The following is a 20,735-nucleotide window of genomic DNA, read 5'->3' as shown; positions in this document are numbered from 1 at the left end:
AAGGTTACCCCTCTGGCACAAAGAGGTGCCACATGTCAAGTCCTGGCTTTGGTACCACTGAGGCATCACAGCACTCAATGAAACAGTTTATTAAAAAAAAAAAACAAACCAAACAAGTAACACACTTTTCCTAAACCTCTTTCTCAGAAACCTAAGATATCTCAAGCGGACACTCAAAAAAACCAAACCCCAAACTAAAAAAAATAAATAATAATCATCGAAGACAAGCTTAAGCTGAGGCAGACCTTGCTTGGCAGATTTCATCCCAGATTAATACAATTAATTTACAAGCAATTGAAAAACATGGTCTTGTAATGGAAAGCATTAGACAGCTTCAACAAAAGGCACTACTGTTCGTATTGCCCGTAATTAGATAGCAGTGTATAAAATGCACTGCATGGCCAGCTTAAGATCAATTCAAATCCCATGATGTCAAAATTATTCCTCAATATCCTTCAGCACACTGCCTGCAATCTGATTACTTGAGCACGAGTGCTGTCCTTCCAGCTGCTAGAGCTGGCAAGTCCCAGGAACTGGCAAGGTGAATATTAAACACCCAACAAGGATGGGGAGTGGTGGGCTGGTATCTCCAACCCATGGCTGCCCTACTGCGAGCAGCTCTGGAGGGGCGTGCCCAAGCTCCAGTCTTAAAATCGAAATGAAGATTCATCGTTTAGCCAAGAGAAAAGGAGGCTACCCTTTGCACCATTTACTGACCTCGCTCTTACAGGCCAAGGAGACCTCGGAGGCTTTGGCATCTTCACCAGCACGAGGAATAAATCAACCCAGCATAAAGCTCTACCGGCTGCAGCACCAGAGAATAAATAGTTGGGTTTTTTTTCTCATGTGAGTAGAGGGGGGCACAGAAGGCCATTGACAAAGAGCTGCATTTCTTAATTGAATTTAATGAAATATGTAACAAAGCCTCCCATCCCTAATGCAGTCTAAGGAGCAGCAAAGGGCCAAGGTGACACATCGCTAGTGCCGTGGCTCAGCAGTAAAAATGGGCTGCGGCCAAGAAGCAAACACTGTACCTGTTCAGCAGCACCTTTTCTGCTCTTCGGTATAGCTACACGGCTCCGGCTCTGCACTTATTTCACGGTCAGCTCATTAACCTACATCCAAAAGGGAGTATCACCACCACCATCTTCAGGTGGTGGGGGATGAAGAGCCAAGTGTTCCTATGGGTGGGGGGTACACGGAGGCCAAAAGGACTGCAATAGTGGGATGTTTGCAGAAATATCGAAAAAATGAAAAGATTCACCAGCATTGATCCTCCTGTAAATCAAAAGAGCAGGGGATTTTGCAAAAGCCATTTCAGAAGACAGGTTGCGTTGTGTGGTGGGGGCAAATGAAAGAAAATATTTGAAGAGCAGCACAGCCCTCAAACAAAGCTGATTATAACATGGTGTGTGGCTGGAAAATAGAATTGTTTCAATACAAGTAATATTTCTCTCTGTTTTCTGAATTAAATCAATTTCCTATTGCAGAAATCTGCAACCTATGGATTAAAGAAGTCTTAGGAAAGTGTTCAATGATAACTCAGTAAGTGGGCTCCCTGTGGACCTGCTTTGGACCCCAGCTCTACAACACACTCCTGCAGATGGCAGTCATATTTTCAAAAGGAGGTATAGACCATGACATCATCCTAAAGCGAAACTAGGAAGCAGAGAGGCTAAAACCTGAAAATCTTAACCCCCCCCAACGTATTTGCTAAATTTTGCAAATAAGCTCAGTGATCTCCATGCGTACTGCCACATAGCTAAAGAAAAGTTTCATTTCCCATAAAATTTAGCAAACAGTTTCTCAGAAGAGTCAATTTTATATATGCATACACACCAACATACAGAAAAATCTTACTAGCTTGAAGACTGTTGGGCAATATATACTTGTGAAAATCTAGGAATTTCTAAGAATTAGTTAAAAAACTATTTTGTCATGCTGATATAACAAAATAGTCCCAGCTCTAAGTTTTCCACTTTGTGTATTTGTAATATGTCACTTTATGATTGATAATTAGGTGAGATACACCAGAAACAGGGATACTGCATTTCACATCTTAATGTCGCACAAAAATAAAAAGCAGAGATTCATCATATGCTAGGAGACAGCCCTGCTATTTAAAAAACCCTGATGCTTATAACATTTGACAAGTGCCAACAGCTGTTAAAAAAAAAAAAAAAAAAAAAGTTGATCATTTACACAGCTACAAAAAAATGTTCCCTTTTTTGGCATCTTTGGAAAAGAGTGTGACCTATCTAAAATTATACCCTGGCAGGTCATCCTACATTCCCAGAAGAACCCCGTGTTAGGGCTGGAAGGATCTGGGCACAGGGATGTGAGGGTGGCTGTACGTACGCTGCTCGCAGGTCTCTCCCAGCCAGCCGGGGAGGCAGCTGCATGTTCCCAGGACGTGGTCACAGCCAGCAGCATTCTTGCACTTGCACACCTGGTGGCAGTCAAGCCCAAAGAATCCATCTGGACAAGCTGAAAATGTAAAACATTTGTTTTTAGCAGAGGTCCTGCTTTCTTTTTTTTGTATAAACTCTAGCTCACAGACCTAAAAACACGGGGCATTGCTCATCTTTTCACGGATGCTTTGTCACACGTCACTCTCTGACTATGCTTAAGAGCCAAAGTTGTTTCAAGGGTTAAGCCTGTACAATTCTGCTACGTGCATCTCAGAAAAATGTGACCCATTTTACACAAGCAACAGATGTCTGCATAGAAAAACACAGCTGAGAATACTGCAAAGCCAAAAAACAGGAGAGAGCATGGATCTGGATTCACACAAGCCAGTCCTTGCGCTTCCATAATTGACAGAGGAAAAAGGAAATAATCCAGTCTAACGCAAGACCACAGGACCATCCCTGATGATCTCGCTGCCTTTTGAAATGCAAAACTTACGCTCCCATTACTGTTCTGACACTTCTCTAAAGATTTTTTAACAGTGAACATAAGCCATAGTGTTGTAGTTCAGTGCTGAAATGAAAACCTGGCAAAGAGAACGAATAGAGAAAACCAAGACATATTAAATGTAGCAAAACAACTCCAGGCACTCCGTACTTCCATCTAGGACACATAAGGAACAGCAGCCCCATGGACCCAATTTACATCTGTACCAGTGTTGACAGCAGTGAAAATAAGGCATTGGTGTTTGTCAGTGGGCCACATCACACCCCAAATGCTGCATTACAAGAACACTGAGGCTGCCGTGCAGAGTTAAAAAACAAGAAATTGGGAATAATATTCTCTATGTAGCCCAACTTTAACCTTTCTGTCTGCATATATATGTGTGTGTTTTTAGATGATAGAAGTACATGTACAATTATGTTATACTAAATGATAATAAATCTGTAGATACACACTGGTATGTCATTCTTTCCACAGAATCCCAGAATCACTCAGTCTCAGGAGTGATGATGCTCATTAAATAAGCAGTTATTCAATAAAATTTAGCTCTTTGTCCACCTTGTTCAATATATCCTCATACTTCTACCATGAAATTCGAATGACTGGCTTCCCAATAGAGTCTTATGATGATGACCATTGTATACACTACCCAGCAATCCTCCACACTAACTTCACAGCTCTCTACCATGTCAGAATAACACTGTTATCCATATGCATCTTCCACTGTTAGACTTTTCTGTCCCTTTTCTTGCCCTGTGTCTTCTTTACGCCCAGACTCTTGGTCCCAGTCTACTCGTACTGCCTCTTCCACAAATGTAAGTTCAGTCCTCTCGCAGAAAGCACTGCTGTCTTCTGTGCTCACAAGGCGGGGAAGTCCAGTATCCGTAGGCGCAGGTAAACCTGGGCCTCCTGACAGCAACGCGGCGGTGTAACACATCATGTCATCTGCTTTGGCTTTTCTACTCTCAGAGCTCTTCTCAGCTTGCAACTATATACGATTGTTTCACCTACTCCAAGTGAAAAGGCTGCTCTTCCCTTCATGCTGTCCAGACTGCGGCGGCTTCTTTGGCATAAGAAAGATGTTAGACTTACACCGCTTTCCGTCTCAGAAAAACAGAAAAGTGCCTCATACTGATGTAAAACCGTAACGCATCCATCAGCCTCTGCTCAGTTCACACTGGGGAGAGAGCTGTTATCAGGTTGTAAGGAGGAGACATCAGCATGTGGTTTCAATCTTTATGTCCTTATTTATTATGCTTCTGCAGCGTGTATGGCAGAGCATACAAGAAAGGACTTCTACTTAACCCTAGGTGACTTCAAAGGCTGACAAAGTTTTTCTTTGTTTAATGAAGGGACTACACAGTGCTGTCAGCTATTTCTAGAAATGCACCATATTTATTTTTCCCTTTTATCTTATTAAAACAGATATCTTGCTGGGCTATCATATGATAATGATTAACTGCTGAAATCCCAAGAGAGAAGCCCTGTCAGTCTGTCCTGCGGTAACACTGATTTAGACAGTGGTTCAAATTCCAACTCTGAGCGCTGCATTTCACAAGGGCTCTGTGTTGCTGTTACTAATGCATCAATTAATAAACATACTGTAGGAAAAGTCGGAGACTCTGCTGCCTCCAGTTTGTGGGCTAATTGTGTGGCATTTTGGGATACTCAGCCAGATCAAGCAGCAAACTGGATAATTCTTCTGCTGGCCTGATCCCATAACTGGACATGTGCCCTGGGTCACACAACACATAGCAGAGAGCAGCAGGGAACAAAACTGAACCAAATTTCAGTGCACCGGAGACAGTCACAACCTTCAAAGGGGGAGCAGCAGATGCTCAGCACTTCACAGAATTAAATCAATTATCAGAATTAAATCGATTATAACAATTGCCTTCCCAAACAGGAGTAGAGCAACCCCGGTGCAGGGCAGGGTGGCTTAGCTCACTCAGCATGGCATGGCGCACCTGTAACAGAGCTGTGGGCACAGACGGAGAACACAGGCACGTCTTGACCCCTTTTGGGTTTGCTGGGGGCTGCCTGGCCTGCCTGACACTAGGAACCCATGGCTCAGGATTCCTGCGTGTCAGATGGTTATATTTATTTGGAGTAAACATTGATATATTTATTACAAGAAAGATTGGTTTTGGAGTTGGCATTGGGGTTTTTCTTATTGTGGTGTGCTTTTTTGGTTTGCTTGGTTTTGCTTTTTACTTGCCTGTTTAGCTGTAAGTGCATTAAAACCAAAGCCCTGCAGCAGTGGGTCAATACAGTAGGCATCTTTTCTGGGGATAATGCTACTTAGGTTATCAAGATTTAACAAGATAGAGAAAGTATTTCAGCCTTATTTGCAAATGTTAGCTATTTTGAAACTGAAACAGTCCTGTTCCTTTTGCAACTCTTTTGAAAGAGTTACAAGATTCGCAAGGTTCATTTTTCCAAAGGACTGAGCAGGGCTGAAAGGTGGAGCAGGCATTTACCACCTTCAGAAATATCTAAATATTTTTTTTTTTTCAGAAAATATCTCAATAGCTTTATTCTTACCCATTATTATTATATGTGATCACACCGCTACTGGAGAGGCAGCAGCAGGACTGAACGATACCAGACAAACTGACTCAGAGTAAAGCAGAATTGAGATGCTGATGAACAGACAAAAGTACTTTGAAGAGTGCGAGGTCTCTTGGCAGTACCCGTGGCTGAGGGCACAGAAGTTCAGTCAGCTCAGTTCAGTGAGTAATTCGCAGCAAGGTCTCACAAAATGGCAATCTGGAGCAACAGCATCTCCTGCTACTGGTTAGCCTGGAAACTGTCCAGTGCTGGTGGATGATGTGGTTGTGGCTGTTTTCTGTGTTACTGGCAGGAGGTATATGCAGGTACATACCAATTTGCACTGATTATTGCATATATGTTCTGAGCCACCACTCTTCATGTTCTTTTCAGAGAACACTGAATCACATACAAGGTCTTGGGTCATACCTCCAAAATACTCAAGTCCAGAGAATTAAAAGGTTTGCCTTGATTCAGTTAAATTGAAATATGACCGAGGCATTGCTCCTGCCTCAAACACCATGACACATTCAAGCACAATGGTGCTTTTCCTTTGGGTTGGCTGTCTTGCCAGGGGATGAACATCAGTTACCGGTCAAGATACTGTAGCACATCAGCTGGTAATATGACTGCTCAAAATAATAAATACAGGGTCGCGTGTCCAGAGTGCCATAAATCCCCCAAGAGCTTTCTAGAGTTGTGAGTGCACACCCACAGAGGCAGAGAAAGCTGGATAAGCCTGGTTAACTTCACCATAAAGACAGATAACACAAAAGCCCAATGTTGGGACTCATCAAGGGCTAAAATTACATTAAGAATGCTAATAAATAATAATAAGACAATATGGAAATTTGTGGGAAATACAGAACTTGAAAATGGCCACGGAAGTGGTGTTTTGCAACAGGGACTGGCATGTAAACCTATGAAGCCCTACTTCATAGCGAAGGCAGCAAATTAATGAAAAGGAACAGCAGTACTTTTTGCCACCTGAAGAAAGAAAACCAATTCCACAAAGACCCCAAAGGCAAATTTTGATACTTCTGCAATTTCAGCTAGAATCTGGACCTCATGCTGCCACAATGCAAAATACCAGAAGTGATGACTATGGGTTCAAACATACTCATTGTGCATGGGTGATATTAATATTAATTATTATTTAATGTTAGATTTTGTAAGGTTCTGTCTTCTCCTATGACTTTGAACTCACAAGGCTGTAAAAGTTTCAGTTTCAACATTTCTGTGATGATGGAAAAGTCCTTCCCAGCCACGGGATGAAGCATCAGCCGTATGTGAGAAGTTCAAGGCAACTCCGCTGTGTTGGGTCTCAATCCCTACATTCTTGTCTGCAAGGCACAGAGCTTGGCCAACGTGGGTGGATTGCCAAGAGGACGGCAAAAAGCACATCCCTGCCAGAAGGAAACCCTGCCAGTCTCTGAGTCACTAAAAACAGAAGTGCTACAGCTCCTCAGAGAAAAGGTGCCAAGAAGGTTCTACCAAGGGCAAACCACCCACACGTTTCCTCCCTCTTCGTCTTTTGGCACAGCCAAACCATTCTGGCTGAAACTTTCTATGTGAGAAGGTAACACAAGTCAGCTCGGAGCAAACACCCTGCCTGCTTGAGAGAAAACATGTGGAAAATAGGGTCTCTTGAATGGTAAACGTTAAAATCTACTCTCCCCTCCACAGTCGTCTTTCAGGAATTTAAGAAGATAAAAACGTCCAATGTGACTGCTTTGGAAGCTGTGACTTGTATTTTTTTTCCCCAGTAGACATCACTCAGGCTTCTCCATATTCCTCACACCTACTTTGGCCAAGGACTTTTAGCCTCTTTGTCCCCATTTTGATTCCTGCTGGAATGAACAGACCTACACCACAACATGGATAACCGAGTTGCTTTTCCAATTCAAAAGAAAAATGATAAAAAGGATATACTTAAGGAAACAGAGTTCAACTAAATCATTTTAAAAAGGGACATAGTGGAGATACCATGAATTACAAGGCACACTTTGCAGCAGAACCTTGAAAAGAGTATTTATTTTGTATAATAATTCCTGATAAGAATGAGAGGGAGACAACAGGCAGCATCTGAGCTCCTCAGTGGGGTGCTTTGCTCCACCACTGGAGGGCTGTGGAGCAGCTCCCTTCCCATCAGAGGGCAGCAGCTGCCTGCCAGCGCCGCCGCTTCCCGCTGTCCTAGCTCGAACGCTGCCTTTGTAAGCTGGCTGATAAAGCTGCTTTCTAAGCCAAATTATTGTGACTTTGGTTTAATGATCACCATTTGCAGACTCTTCAATCATTTATACTTACATAACTTTCACGATGTCTGACTGACTACGTGTTGTTTCTGTTGCATTCAGGATCGTATTTTTTATGACCCGCACAAATGTGCGGCACGACAGCAGCCGCCTTAGGCGATGCCACAGACTGACTCGCAGTAACGTATCTAAGGAATCCAGTCCAACTTTTCCAACACTTTATCAAATGATCAGGTAATAGAAAATTGATCTCTTGGATTTATTAAAGTTAAAAGTATGCCTGTTCTTACAGAGCTCCTTTGGGGCGATGCACAGATGCATGTTTTTCTCTGAAATATTTCAGAGAGGCACAAGGAACAAGCAAGTGTAAGGCAGGACAAGCATCTTTCTGCTCAGTGTTCAAATAGTAAGACTTTGCTTAAAAAGAGAGTCTTCATAAAAAACGTGATCTAGCAGGAATCTTAAGCATGTATCTAATTTTAATCAGGTTAGAACATGTGCCAAACGTTAGGCACCCAGCAAAACGCTTTGCTGAGTTAGGATGGAAGTGCACATTTCAGTATCATCTTCCAGTTAAGTTCAATGGTTTATTTAGATCTGGTGCTGTAACCTGTAAACCCAGCTCTCTGCATAACAACAGCCCGTCTGCATAAACCCGAAAGGGACCAGAGGGAGCAGCAGTACCTCTTCCACAGAAGGTTCCGGTCCAGCCCGCCGTGCAAGTACAGGCTCCGCTCACGTGGTCGCAGGCAGCTCCATTCTGGCACCGACAGCTGTACTCACAGCTAGGGCCAAAGCTTCCCGCGGGGCATCCTGCAGCAGAGGAATCAAAACCAGATGATGGGTTAATTCTGGAGCAGCTCAGGAATCAATGGGGAATTTTTAGATACATGGGAATTCTTACTATTTCCAAAAGAAGAATCGAGGCATAATGGTAATGCCTTAAAATTGATATGATTAAGTGTTCTCCTTGGGGCCCAGGTAGGCTGGGCTGCTTATATTGAGGTCTATTTTAGAAAAACACCAGGTTGTTGAAAGACTAAATTCTGCACAGAAAACTAACATCATCTGATAGCTGCAAAGCCCGCGACTTCACAGGTTCTGCTTGATGACACTTTGCACGCTGGTCTGGAGTTGCTTACATGCACATCACTGGGACTTCATCAGGCAGGAGGGGGGAAGCTCCCGGCTTCTGTGCCTCCTTTCGAGACCCTATCCTCTGGTTTCCTGCAAATATTCTTTCCCCAGAAAGCTGGAGAAAATATGAAATGCAGTGGCTTCCTTCAGAAAGCTCCTAACTGATTGCTGTATACTCTACTTTCAGGCTCTGCTTTGAAGAATTCAAGCGAAAACATTGCATCTGGGGGACAGATTAACAAATGCATTTCCACAGCAGTTAATGTAAGGAGTTTTAGAAGATTTGCATGGTACTCACTATCAGAAGAAAGAAAACAACGCTTGAGAACGAAAGTCATTTCTTCCAGGATTATAAGAAAATCAATTAAGAATAGGGCCAGTTGCCTAATTCATATTTTGGACAGGCTGAAATACAAAGATATACTTGGCTAAACACAATATTACAGGGCCTCTACTCATGTTGGAAGGTCTTGTGAACTCCCCTTTAAATAAGTTACATAGGTTATTGCCAGATTTCTTTTAAAAGTGTATGATTTGAACATTTACATCAACATAAGTGATTTTCTGGCAATCTGAAAGAATCACAGAGAACAGAAAACAACAAGGATCCTCAAAGACAACTCTGTGTCTGGACTAAAGGGGTGGGTTCGGTGTTGCTGCCGTAGGTGGGCACTGATCAGAGCTGGTGTGAATTCCACTGCTCCTGCAGCCCAGTGACTGCTAGCTAGAGCCAACCCCTGCGTCTCCTACAGAGCCTGTAGGTCGGGATGGCAGACGGAAGGATAGCAAGGTGGCTTAAGTACTTCCTTGCTTTCAATCATCTGTGTTGGAAAATGGGCTGTTGTTTAAATGTGGAGGAGTTTGAATGCATTTTTTGCACTTAGAGGTGAAATTCACCCCAGGCTTGAACCGGTACAAAATCCCGTTTGTATCACCTCCTATTCCCAAAGCTGCAGCTCATTGTGCATCATGCCTCCTACACTACTTTAACGAGTAAATACACAGAAGTGCACTTGTGCCTTAAAAGCTTGATCCTGTTCAGCATTTACTTTTCACTTGAAATTTCAGTCAGTCTCCAGAGAATCTATGTGAGTAAAATAGTATTCCAGTGCAGCAATAGGTGTGGGACTCTCAGCTGAGCTTTCCTCAAACCTGCGGTGTTTAGCCTGGAGCTGAGACTTTCAAGGTGACGGCAACAGGTCAGTGCACTTCACAAATGATTTTGCAGTCCACATCACAGAGAATCTTCCCCCTGCTCGAGCCGGCACAGGCTGCTGCAATGCATGCCGAGATACATCCATCCCGCCGGAGAACCTGAGCTGCCTGCAAAGCCGCAAAGGGAAAGAGCCTGACCTGCAGCAAGAGGCTAGAGATGCCTCAAGAGCAGAGGAGCTCCCCAGGGACAGTAAAGATCTCACCTCCAAGGCAGCATAAAATGTTTAGGAAAGTATTATGGCTTTCATAATCTTGTACACATGCACACACACACACATATTTATGTGTGGTTTTTATACATACATATATGCATTTTTTTTATACACACACAGTTGAAGTGGGGTACAAAGCAGACTCAATAAACCAGAAAACCCATAGACAGAACATTAGGGGTTGCAAGATGTTTTGTCAGCCACAGTGGCTTCACTGATTACCTTGCCAGAAAAGATTACAACCAGCTATTTGGCTACTTTCTCTCTGCAGAGATGCTGTTTTGAGAGAGGTCAAGAGCGAAAGAGAAGTGGAGTTGGCAGCTCTTTCTCTGGGAGCTGGTCTTCCCAACTAACTGTCCTTCCATTCCCTCTACGCCAACAGCAACAAGAGCTGTAAGATCAACTTTCCAGGGTTTTTGTCTTAGGTCACTGTTTCAGATTAATTGCTTTGACATTTCTGTGTGACACCAGCAGTTAATTCTGCCTACACTACTGAGACTCTGATAGCTACATCTGTGCCACTGTAAGGTTGTTAAACTAATAGATAAAATATTTATTTTATTTACCAACATCAATATAATCAATAATAATAATAGCAACTTAACTATGCAACTTACTGCCAGAAGATGAAGTGAATACCAAATGTTCGCATGGAATCAAAAAGGAAATGGGCACATTAATTGGAAAAAAAAAATCAAGTTGTATTAAATATAGAGATATTGCTTCTGTCTCAAGAAGTTCCTGAGTGACAAATTGATCAGACCTGGGGAAACACATCAGGAATTATCTATATGCCTGTTTTTATCCTCTTAAGGCATCTGCTATTGACCTCTGTTAAGAGACAGATTAGTGGAGAATATGGGCCTCTGGTAAGACCATTGCGTATTTTTGATGTTAATAGAGAACCCTAAATCTTCCTGATATTTCTTCTGTTATGTACATGCGAAGCACTTCTATATGCCTGGCCTTAAAAAAAAGATTTATGAAGAAGTAGTGCAGACATAAAACTGAATAAATAAAACCGATATGGAAACTTTTATGCCACAAGCCAAACACACATCAATCCTATCACTCACACGAAGTCTTAACATTAAAAATAGCTGCTGAGTCCAAAACAAGTCTGAAAATAACTTTTCTGGAATCCAGATTAGGGAAACCATCTAACCCCGATGAAACCCGAGAGCCCTGTGACGCGCTGGGCAGACCGGAGGCAGTACAGCCTGGAGGTCTTCCTGCAGGGAATTAGCAGGAAAATCACAATTTCCGCTGCTCGGTTTTTGCAAATTCCCTGTTTTGACAAAGTGGCAACTTACTCCGTTCACAGTGTCTCCCAGTGAATCCCGGCTCACAGAAGCAGGAGCCAGTGATTGGATCACAGCTACCGTCGCTGTTATTGCAGACACACGTGTTTTCACAGCTCTGTCCCCAATGGCCACTATTGCAGGCTGCAATGTAAAATGGTATTTACATTGAGAATCAACTTGGAGCTCACCCGAAGGATTCTTTTACATCTAAATGAGAGAGCAGAAAAGATGCAAAATGGCCCCTTAAGATACAGGAGCGCTGGACGGGACTCTCAGCTGCAGCGTGGGGCACAAACCAATGGAAAGAAATACAATTTTTGCTGATTTATTTCAGCTGAAAGTAGGCAGATATTATGTCATCCACCTAAAACTAATCATTCATAGTGAATCCATATCAATCAATCCACAGTCACAAACAAGTAATTTCATGAAAATAAAATACCAGCTATTGACTCATTAGCAAAACTCTGCATAACCAGAATAGCTAATGGGTAAAACAAGACAGGTTTGTGAGCACCCTTCACATTTTCCTCAAAATACTGGGAAATGCAACATGGACACAGACAGAGAAACCTCACTACCTTTGTTAAAGCAACTTCCTGCTTTCATTCTAAATATCACGTAACACTGACGTGATTACAACAACGTACCACAACATCTCCTTCCTTTCTTGTTAGGATAAAGATGAAAGTGCCAATTAGGGCAACAGAAACCTGGTTCTGGAGCTGGGCATCTGTTTCATGCCTGGGCTGCAACAGTTGGAAGAGCTGCCTGCCTGAGACATCTCTACAGGACAACTTTTCCCATATCTTATCCTGAAGAGAAACAAAAGCTTTTTTGGCCATGGTCTCTTAATTCTTTAGACAGCTAAGAGAGTTGTGGAAAGCTATCTAAATTGCTCTATATGTTACCAACTGATTTGATTTTTAAAATACCCATATTGGTGGAAACTTCAGATTTTCCCAGAGTTTTCTTCAGTACCAAGCCTGAGAAGCCAGGTCCAAAACTCATTGCTGCCAACACTGGCAACTAATTTATATGATTTTATGTGTTTCAGACCAAGCTTAGAAACAGGTTTGTGTTCTGTTGGCTTTTTGCAAGAAGGATCATAATGAATCAAGCAGAAAACACACAAAACAGGAAAAAGACAGAATCAAGCAGGATGGCTTAACATTTATATGGTGCTATCCAAAAAGGGCAAATCTGCACTCTTACACTGCCATCAGTATGGAGAACAATGCTCAAGTCAACAGAAGGATGCTCTGCTATTCCAGAGAACAGAATTTCTCCTAACATTTATATTCACAAGTTAAGAAGTGACCTTAAGACACACAACTGTACATGCCACTCACTTGTTGAATAAATCTCCCCTAAACAAAATGAAAAATTGAGAATTAATCTTGAAACTAATCTGCGCTGAAAATGAAAAACAAAACTGTCAGTCAAAATGCTGACAGGACAGATGGTATTGGGCAAAGGGATCCATAGTGTTGAAATAAGAGCTTATATCAATACTTTGCGCTTCATCAGCCATCTATTTCAATACTTTGAACCTAGATAATTAAGGATTATAACCACCCAGGCTGTGCAAACCCGTAAACACACAATTTCAGAAGCAATAAGATTAGCAAAAGTATATTAAAAAAACTGTAATAGACTAAGAACAAACAGAGCTGGTTCTTACATTTGCAGAAGTCCCTGGGAGATACAGTGTGCCCTGTGGAGCAAATATGCATTTGACTTACGGTGTTTGCAGTCGTGGCCGGTCCAGCCGGGGGGACACGTACACTCTCCAGTGACATGGTGACACTGAGCACTGCTGCTACAGCTGCATAACAGCAGGCAATTTTGTCCATAGTAACCATCAGGGCAGGCTGGAAACAGATGAACAGACTGCAATTTCACCTAGGTAATAACTCAGGCATAGTCTGATCTTTTCAAACAAGACAGCAACAGCTTGCCCCCTAAAACATGCATTAGCGGAATCCAGAAATCAAAATTGCAAAATGAAAGAAACATCTGTAATTTGTATATGAGGTGTCTGGCGCTGAGTCCTGGAAAGCAGGAATAGCTCGAGTGACTTTTGGGTACTTCTGCACATCAGAATCAGTCAGAGAAGGAAAATGATGGCTGAGCAAACATTTGTCAAAACAAGGAGAAAAAATGTGCCACTGCTGAGGTCTTGCAGGAAGCAGCGCTCGGAGCCTCTCTATGCCAGCACGACAGCCCTACTCAAGCAGCTTTTAGCACACAGAGGCTGGATAACAAGCCGTGCCACAGTAGCGCAGAGCAGTTGCTTGAGCATATTCCCATGGTCTCAGGGGATCTGCAGAGATAGCACCGATACTACTCCTTCGTCCTCACTGTTATTTAATCTTAAATTATATACATCAAGGAGCGTTGCTGCAACCATAACCCGAGTGATGCCATATGGGCCAACGGGTCAGCACCTCTTTGCGGACCAGGATTATATTGCAACCAGGATTATAATGCAAGTATTGTGGCTATTAAACATTTTATTTCTAAGTACATATTGCCAGGAATCAGGTCTAATGATAACATTTGGGATGCAGTGTATTTCTAAGTACATATTGCCAGGAATTGGGTCTAATGATAACATTTGGGATGCACTTTAGCTGGTCATCTGCATTTATCTGTAATCTCCCTTTAGTAAGTAATATAAAATCCAACTTGGGGAATTTCTGAAGCTGAAGAGTGCTTTATCTTGGAGCAGTTTGTCTAATGTAACAAGCATCTCATGAAACAGCAAGAAGGCAGGAAACAAGCCATAACCTAAATTTTCAAACTGACTTTCTTTTCATGGGGAAAGCCGATGTGAGGACTTACGTGCAGAGCAGGATGGCCCCGTGTAGCCAGGGGGACAGTCGCAGGCTCCCGTTTCTCTGTTGCACTGTCCCCCGTTGGCACAGGGCTCACAGGAGGACTGGCAGTCTGGTCCCCACCGGCCAGCTGGGCAATCTAGGGAAAAAAGCACGTGAGATATCCCCAGTGCCATTTTCTGTTCCAAGGCAGTTACAGATTTCTACCGTTACCTTTGAGAATTTAAAACCAATGACAAATCTAAGCTGGATAAAGGATGGTTATATTATCCCCACAGATCTACAGCACTGTCACAGTAAACCTTCTGAAAGAGTCAACGCCTCTGTACTGCAGCATGCGAGAACACATCTACAGAGAGACCCAAAGGCTCTCTCCCAGCTTCCACCAATGGTACATCTGTAATGTCAGGACTTATCTGAAAAATTAATAATTGCACTCAGCAAAGGAAATCTCCAGAGGGCAGTAACCTGCAGATAGATGCAGGAGGAGAGGGCTGCTACTGTGTTTTTGCTGGGCTGAGTGGGGGTCAGGATGGTCATACAGTCCTGAGGGACTGGGTGCGAGCCCAGGTCTCCATACACCTCCATCTCTCTCATCAGGTTCCTGCTCTGTGGCGCAGTGAGCCACAACCTGGCTCCACACAGAGCAGATGCTCCTCAGCACACAATAGCCAGAGCTCTGCAAGTGGTAGAGGGGTGTCCCACGGCCCTTTGGTAGGGCAGTGTCCCCGAGACTTTTTTCATCCCTTTACTTAGTTACTCACAATAATGCTCTCCTTTTTAATTCCTTCCTCTCTTCCAGGTCCTTTGCTTGCTGGTTCCACCCCAGCTTCTTTGGCCAAGGCCCTTCAACAGCTCCTGGGGCACACTGTGTGCATATGGCAGCACAGTCCCAAGCTCTGCCCAACTAGCATAAACGCAGCCCATCATACAAATCACCATTAATTGGACCAGAGAGACAGGTCAGGGTGACTGAACCATGCTCTGTTTTTCACAAGCAATCCCACATGTGGATGTCATATGTTCTGTAGCAAGACTTATCCTTTACCCCTTCTGCAAGTGAAGCATATTGCATTGCAGCAGTTTTTTGGTGGCAAACGGAATAATTCCACTTCTTACCACGTCTTCCAGAGTAAGACACTCACTACCCTAGTCCCATGTCTTACACACCTTGCTCACACGTAGCACCAGTCTTCCCAGTAGGGCAAATACACTGCCCCGTCTTTGGGTTGCATGGTGCTTCTCCACAGCTGCACCTCTGCCTGCAGTTTGCCCCGAAGCTCCCAGGCTGACAAGCTGGTCAAAAGAAACCCAAAGACACGGTTAGCCTGAGGCAGCATGTTGAAGACATTAGGGAGGCACCACCACTGGTGATTTTAAACTGAGCTGTGCCGGTATGATGTGATCAATCTCAGCATCAGCATCTCAGCAACCGGTGTTTGTAATTATATTTCAGCGGAGCTCTAGAAAATCTGTCCCTGAAGCTCTAAAAAGAATTATAGTTACCTGAACAAATGCTAGTTTTAGTAACTGGTCTCAGCCTTGTGCCTTGACCTTTGCAAGCAGTGTGACACAGCAGTTCCTGGGCTCCAAATATCAGTTTGGTTTCAGTGGGGATCTGCCAACTCATATCAACAACTGTACGTTTCGATTTGCAACTTCTGTATCTGAACAGAAGTTTCCTGAGTAAGTTTTCCCATCCAAAGTGTACCTCCCAGCAAAACATGCAGTGAGTACCTACATAAACGGCATTTTTCTCCATGAAACCCAGGTGGACATGGATGTTTGCAGACTCCTGTCTCATGATCACACAAAACATCACTAGGACAGCTGCACCTCAGTTTGCAACCAGCCCCATAAAAGCCAGGCGTGCACTCTGGAAAATGCAAGTAGTTACAGAATACTTAGAAGAAAAAGGAAGAGTTAAGAAAACTGAACAAAAGTCAGAAAACAATTTGGCAGAAACTTGCAGAAAATGTATTATAATGTACGTATTAGCAGTGCCGATAATGAAGTGTAAATACTTACTAAACACTTGCATGGACATTTCAAAGAGGTTACTGCTTAAATACAACCCAGAAACAGAGTGGCAGAATACTTAAGGATATATACAATTACAGCCATTACAGAATTACTCTTCTTATCTGTCTGTACCTTCTGCTGCTCTCTGCCTTGGTGCAAAGCCAGTGCCAGGCGAGGGATGCTCTCCCTCAGAACTGAGCATGTCACGAATGCTAAAAATATTAAATATCTTCACTATTATTCTCCACCAAACCCCCTAGAACTAGTGTCATAAATCTGACACGTTTCTGCCTGCCCAGAGAGGAATCTGAAGGGAGAATCTTTATTGCATTACTCTATTACTGTCTGGAGAGGGCTACTGAGACATGCAAACATGAATGTGGAATACAATTCTCTTTGAACTACCCCCCAAAAACTACAAAGACTAAGTTGAATTCAAAGACCTGCAAATCTGAAGGAAAAGTCGCATTACTGAAACCGTTTACAAATAACCCCACAGCCATGAAACGGATGTTTTGCCACTTATTTACTGTCTGTGTGGAAAAAGGGAAGAACAAAAGCGAAAACTCCCACAACCATCATTATTTAGGGTTGTATTAGAATTCAGTTTCTAGATTTCTGTCGTCATTTGATCAGGCTAAAACTCCTGCAATCATAAAATGTATTCCCCTTAATGTCCCTGTAAGCCCTGTGATAGCAGGTACTCATGGCGTTTGCCAAATGAAAAATCAGACAAAATAATTAGTAGAATAACAATATATTAGCAGCAAGCAGCCACCAAACAAAGCAGATGGGAGGAAGAACGCAAAGTAATGCTAGGACAAAGGAATAAGCAAACATAGGGAATCTGGCTTTCTAGTGTACCTTTCTGACACTTCTTGCCGTGATAACCAGGCTTGCAGGTGCAAGTCCCGTTCCTCGCGTTGCATTCCAGCGTGTGCTCTTTCACGCACTGACACTCCTCCGAGCAGCCAGCTCCAAAGGCCCACCTGGGACAGGCTGCAGCCAGATGAAAAGGAATCATTAGCTCTGTAATTATGCATGAGTTATTTGAAATTGCACACTGCTGCAGAATGCAACTGCTGCAAAAAGCAAAACATTCATTTTACTTTCAGCAAATACATCCACATTCCTATGACAGTGCCTATTAATGTGTGGGTGTGTAAAATATAGTTTACATGATTCCATTATTAAGTAATTCATTTCATTTCAAGCAATACATGGTGAATGCAAGAATGAGAAATGTTTCAAAGAAAACTTAGTTTTAATGAAAAAATATTTGGATACAATCACAGACAAAAGCTTCCATACACACGAAAAAAAACAAACCCGAAACAATCACACAACTATTTTTTAATCTTGCATAGATGTAAGCGCAAAGAAACATGACCATCTATTTTTCAACATTTTTGTTTTGATTCTTTTTATTCCCATTTAACATTCCATCCTCATCCTGCACCAGCTAGCCTTGCTCCTCAGCTCCAGCTCCAACTGCATCAGCAGCCACTAATTCCAACTAGACTTTAACCTCACCAGCAACCCTAACATTAACCTGCGCATCCCAGCCTAACCCTACTATAGCCCCCGCCTTTGTGCACCAGGAAATCTCAGTCCTTATGGCAAAGATTAGTTGCAAAGGGAAAGATTAATGAAGTTTCTGGGGCTTCCCACCACACATCAAAAGTCACACCCTCCTGCTGCCCCCAGCTCCTCGCAGAGCCCACAGCCTTGCTTGTTTTATACGCTACGTCAAGTTTTTAAGACCGTTATGTCATGCATGTGTTAAAAGAGAGCCGAAAAATTATGGGGACTTACCAAGATGGCAGAAGCGCCCGTAGAGCCCAGGGTCACACAGGCAGGCGCCGTAGAGCCTGTGGCAATAGCCGTTGTTGGCGCAGTTGCAGGGCCTGTTACAGTTTTTCCCAAAGAGGCCTTTCGGGCAACCTTTGGAGTGCACAAACACAGCAAGGCGTTAGCTGGGAAGGGTTAAAACACGAACACCAAATCGGCTGTCTTTCAGTTGCTGCTGTAGAAAGCACCACCTGCCTCATTGCTGACCTGGGCACTGCGCAGCCCATCCTCACCAGGCACTTGCTTTTTCTCACCCTCCGTCTTGCTAATTATTTAACCCAGAGCCACTGCAAGGCACGCCGCAGGGTTACAGTACCACGCACAACTACACCTAGACAGGAACGGGGTGGGGGGGGAAGCGGTGAGGTGTCAGGCACACAGGACAGCTGGCAAGACAAGGGGAGCCGTACCATCTTCGCAGAGCTTGCCATGCACGCCGGGCGGGCAGCGGCACTGCCCCGTCACTGGGTCGCAGGAGCCTCCGTTCTGGCACTTGCAAACAGCGGCGCAGCTTCTGCCATACGTCCCGGGGGAGCAAGCTGCGGAGAAAGCAGGGAAGATGGATGGGTCAAGAAATCCTTTCTTTCTGCTAGAAATGAAGCAAAATAAGACTGCAGTCATCAAAACCAAGCAGGGAGAGTGTCTCTTTAGTCAGGCAGGCTCTAAACCAAGCCATATTCTTTCTATATGAGGTAATGCAAATCCATCTGATACTTACTAGATAATTTTAAAAGGACACCTGAATTAACCAAGCTTACTTATGTGAAGTACTGTGTTACTTAGCCAAATTCTCCCCTGTATAGGCTACCCTGCACACAGTGCACAGGACTCAAAAGAAATCGCCTCAAGTACAAAGCTTAAAAATCAGAGCACAGTTTTGAATATTTGGAGATAAGTATTTTAAATATTTGTTTTTCTCCCAAATACTATTATAAAAATAACATTGTGGTTTGTTACATAGTCTTTGAAATTCCCCCAGTGCTCGTGGCAGCAATGGATCCAGACCAGCATGGGATTCCTTCCTAAAGCCCTCATTGCTCCTGCACAAAACAGATCGTGAAATGAAGCCTTGCTCCTGTGTTTGCAGCCTGAGCTAGCCGAGTAAACACAGTTCTGGAGTCATCTGACTTAACTGACATTTTATCAATGTACATTAAGAAACTTGACATTTCACATCAATTTCCATTCAGCTTCTTTGTTACATTATTAGAGAAATTTAGTTCCAGTTTTCTCAACTGTTTAGTTTACCCTTAACCCATAAACTATACTGTATATTAAGAAAGCAAGAGAAACGAGTGAAAGCAATCACATATGACTAATTCACACACATTATAACTGCATTTATCATTGCCAATGCCTACTTCATCGGATGGCAGGTTTGGCTTAATAACACAGTCCCATTAAAGTTCTTTACATTCCAGAGGCAAACTCCACCAAATTACCGGCATTTATATCTACCATAAATAAAGAGCAATAATATTATTATTTATGAAGTGAACTAAAGAATTTGGAACCTCTCTTGAAATTTTTATAATCCATCCTGAACCACTAGAGCACCATGAATAGGAGTAAGAATATCCGAACTTGGTAGCTTGACCTGTCTTAGGCAGACTAGAAATTATCGTTTTAATCCTCTTCGTTCCTACTCTGTCAGCTGCCCCCCATGTTTACAAACCAAACTCATGATCAGCCCCTACCCTGGTTTCAGCAGGGATAGTTTTTTAGGTTTTTTTTAGTAGCTGGTACAATGCTGCGTTTTGGATTTAATATGAGAATAATGTTAATAACACACTGATGGGTTTAGTTGTTGCTAAGTAGTTTTATACTAAGTCAAAGACTTTGCAGTTCTTTAGGTCCTGCCATCAAGAAGGCTGGAGGGGCACAAGAAATCAGGAGGGGACACAGCCAGGACAGCTGACCCAAACTGGCCAAAGGGATATTCCACACCGTAGAACAAAATAACTACAGATGGAGAATTAGTTTCAATAATTTGCTGGTTTTTCTACATTTCTGTCCTTGTGCTGATGCCTCGTAAATAATCCTGATGGCAATTAACTGAAGAGTGCTGTCTACTGATGCTAAGCAACAATTCCTCATCAATTGTCTCATCAGTGACAGCAGAGACTTTCCGAGGATGACGGCCCATCAGGCCATACACCGGGAAATGGAGGCACCCTCTGCAAACATGCAGGGCACCGGCTGTGTAAGTTGCAGACAAGCAACAGTCAAGTTTTGCCAAACTGCAGATGAGGGACAGTGCATGGTACATCAAGAAATCACCGCTACTGTCTTTCCAGTTGGTTTTGACACATACTTCTGAAACACAAAGATCTTCTGCCAGGAAGCAGGAGAGTAAAAAGCTGTTACAAAGGGCACTGGCTGACTTGGGAAGAGATTTCTGAAAAATACAATTTCCAATATTAAAAATTAACCATC

At 43.1% G+C, this 20,735-nt stretch overlaps 1 protein-coding gene across 1 annotated transcript in view; it reads right to left on the bottom strand.

Moving 5' to 3' along the window:
- Positions 1–20,735, bottom strand: part of LOC130158416 (multiple epidermal growth factor-like domains protein 6) — a 200,947-nt gene that overhangs the window by 25,043 nt on the left and 155,169 nt on the right. Inside the window, exons 14-23 of the mRNA XM_056359147.1 lie at positions 18,710–18,838; positions 18,264–18,392; positions 17,313–17,447; positions 16,168–16,302; positions 15,597–15,722; positions 14,434–14,565; positions 13,332–13,460; positions 11,596–11,727; positions 8,403–8,531; positions 2,359–2,487 (exon numbers count right to left, since the gene is read on the bottom strand). Of these exons, the coding sequence (XP_056215122.1) occupies positions 2,359–2,487; positions 8,403–8,531; positions 11,596–11,727; positions 13,332–13,460; positions 14,434–14,565; positions 15,597–15,722; positions 16,168–16,302; positions 17,313–17,447; positions 18,264–18,392; positions 18,710–18,838 (1,305 nt within the window). The remainder of the gene's footprint in view (positions 1–2,358; positions 2,488–8,402; positions 8,532–11,595; positions 11,728–13,331; positions 13,461–14,433; positions 14,566–15,596; positions 15,723–16,167; positions 16,303–17,312; positions 17,448–18,263; positions 18,393–18,709; positions 18,839–20,735) is intronic.

Source organism: Falco biarmicus, chromosome 13 (assembly GCF_023638135.1).
Source record: "Falco biarmicus isolate bFalBia1 chromosome 13, bFalBia1.pri, whole genome shotgun sequence".
Taxonomy (NCBI): domain Eukaryota; kingdom Metazoa; phylum Chordata; class Aves; order Falconiformes; family Falconidae; genus Falco; species Falco biarmicus.
The sequence above is the reverse complement of the archived record's forward strand: the minus strand, read 5'-3'. Positions and strand labels throughout refer to the sequence as shown.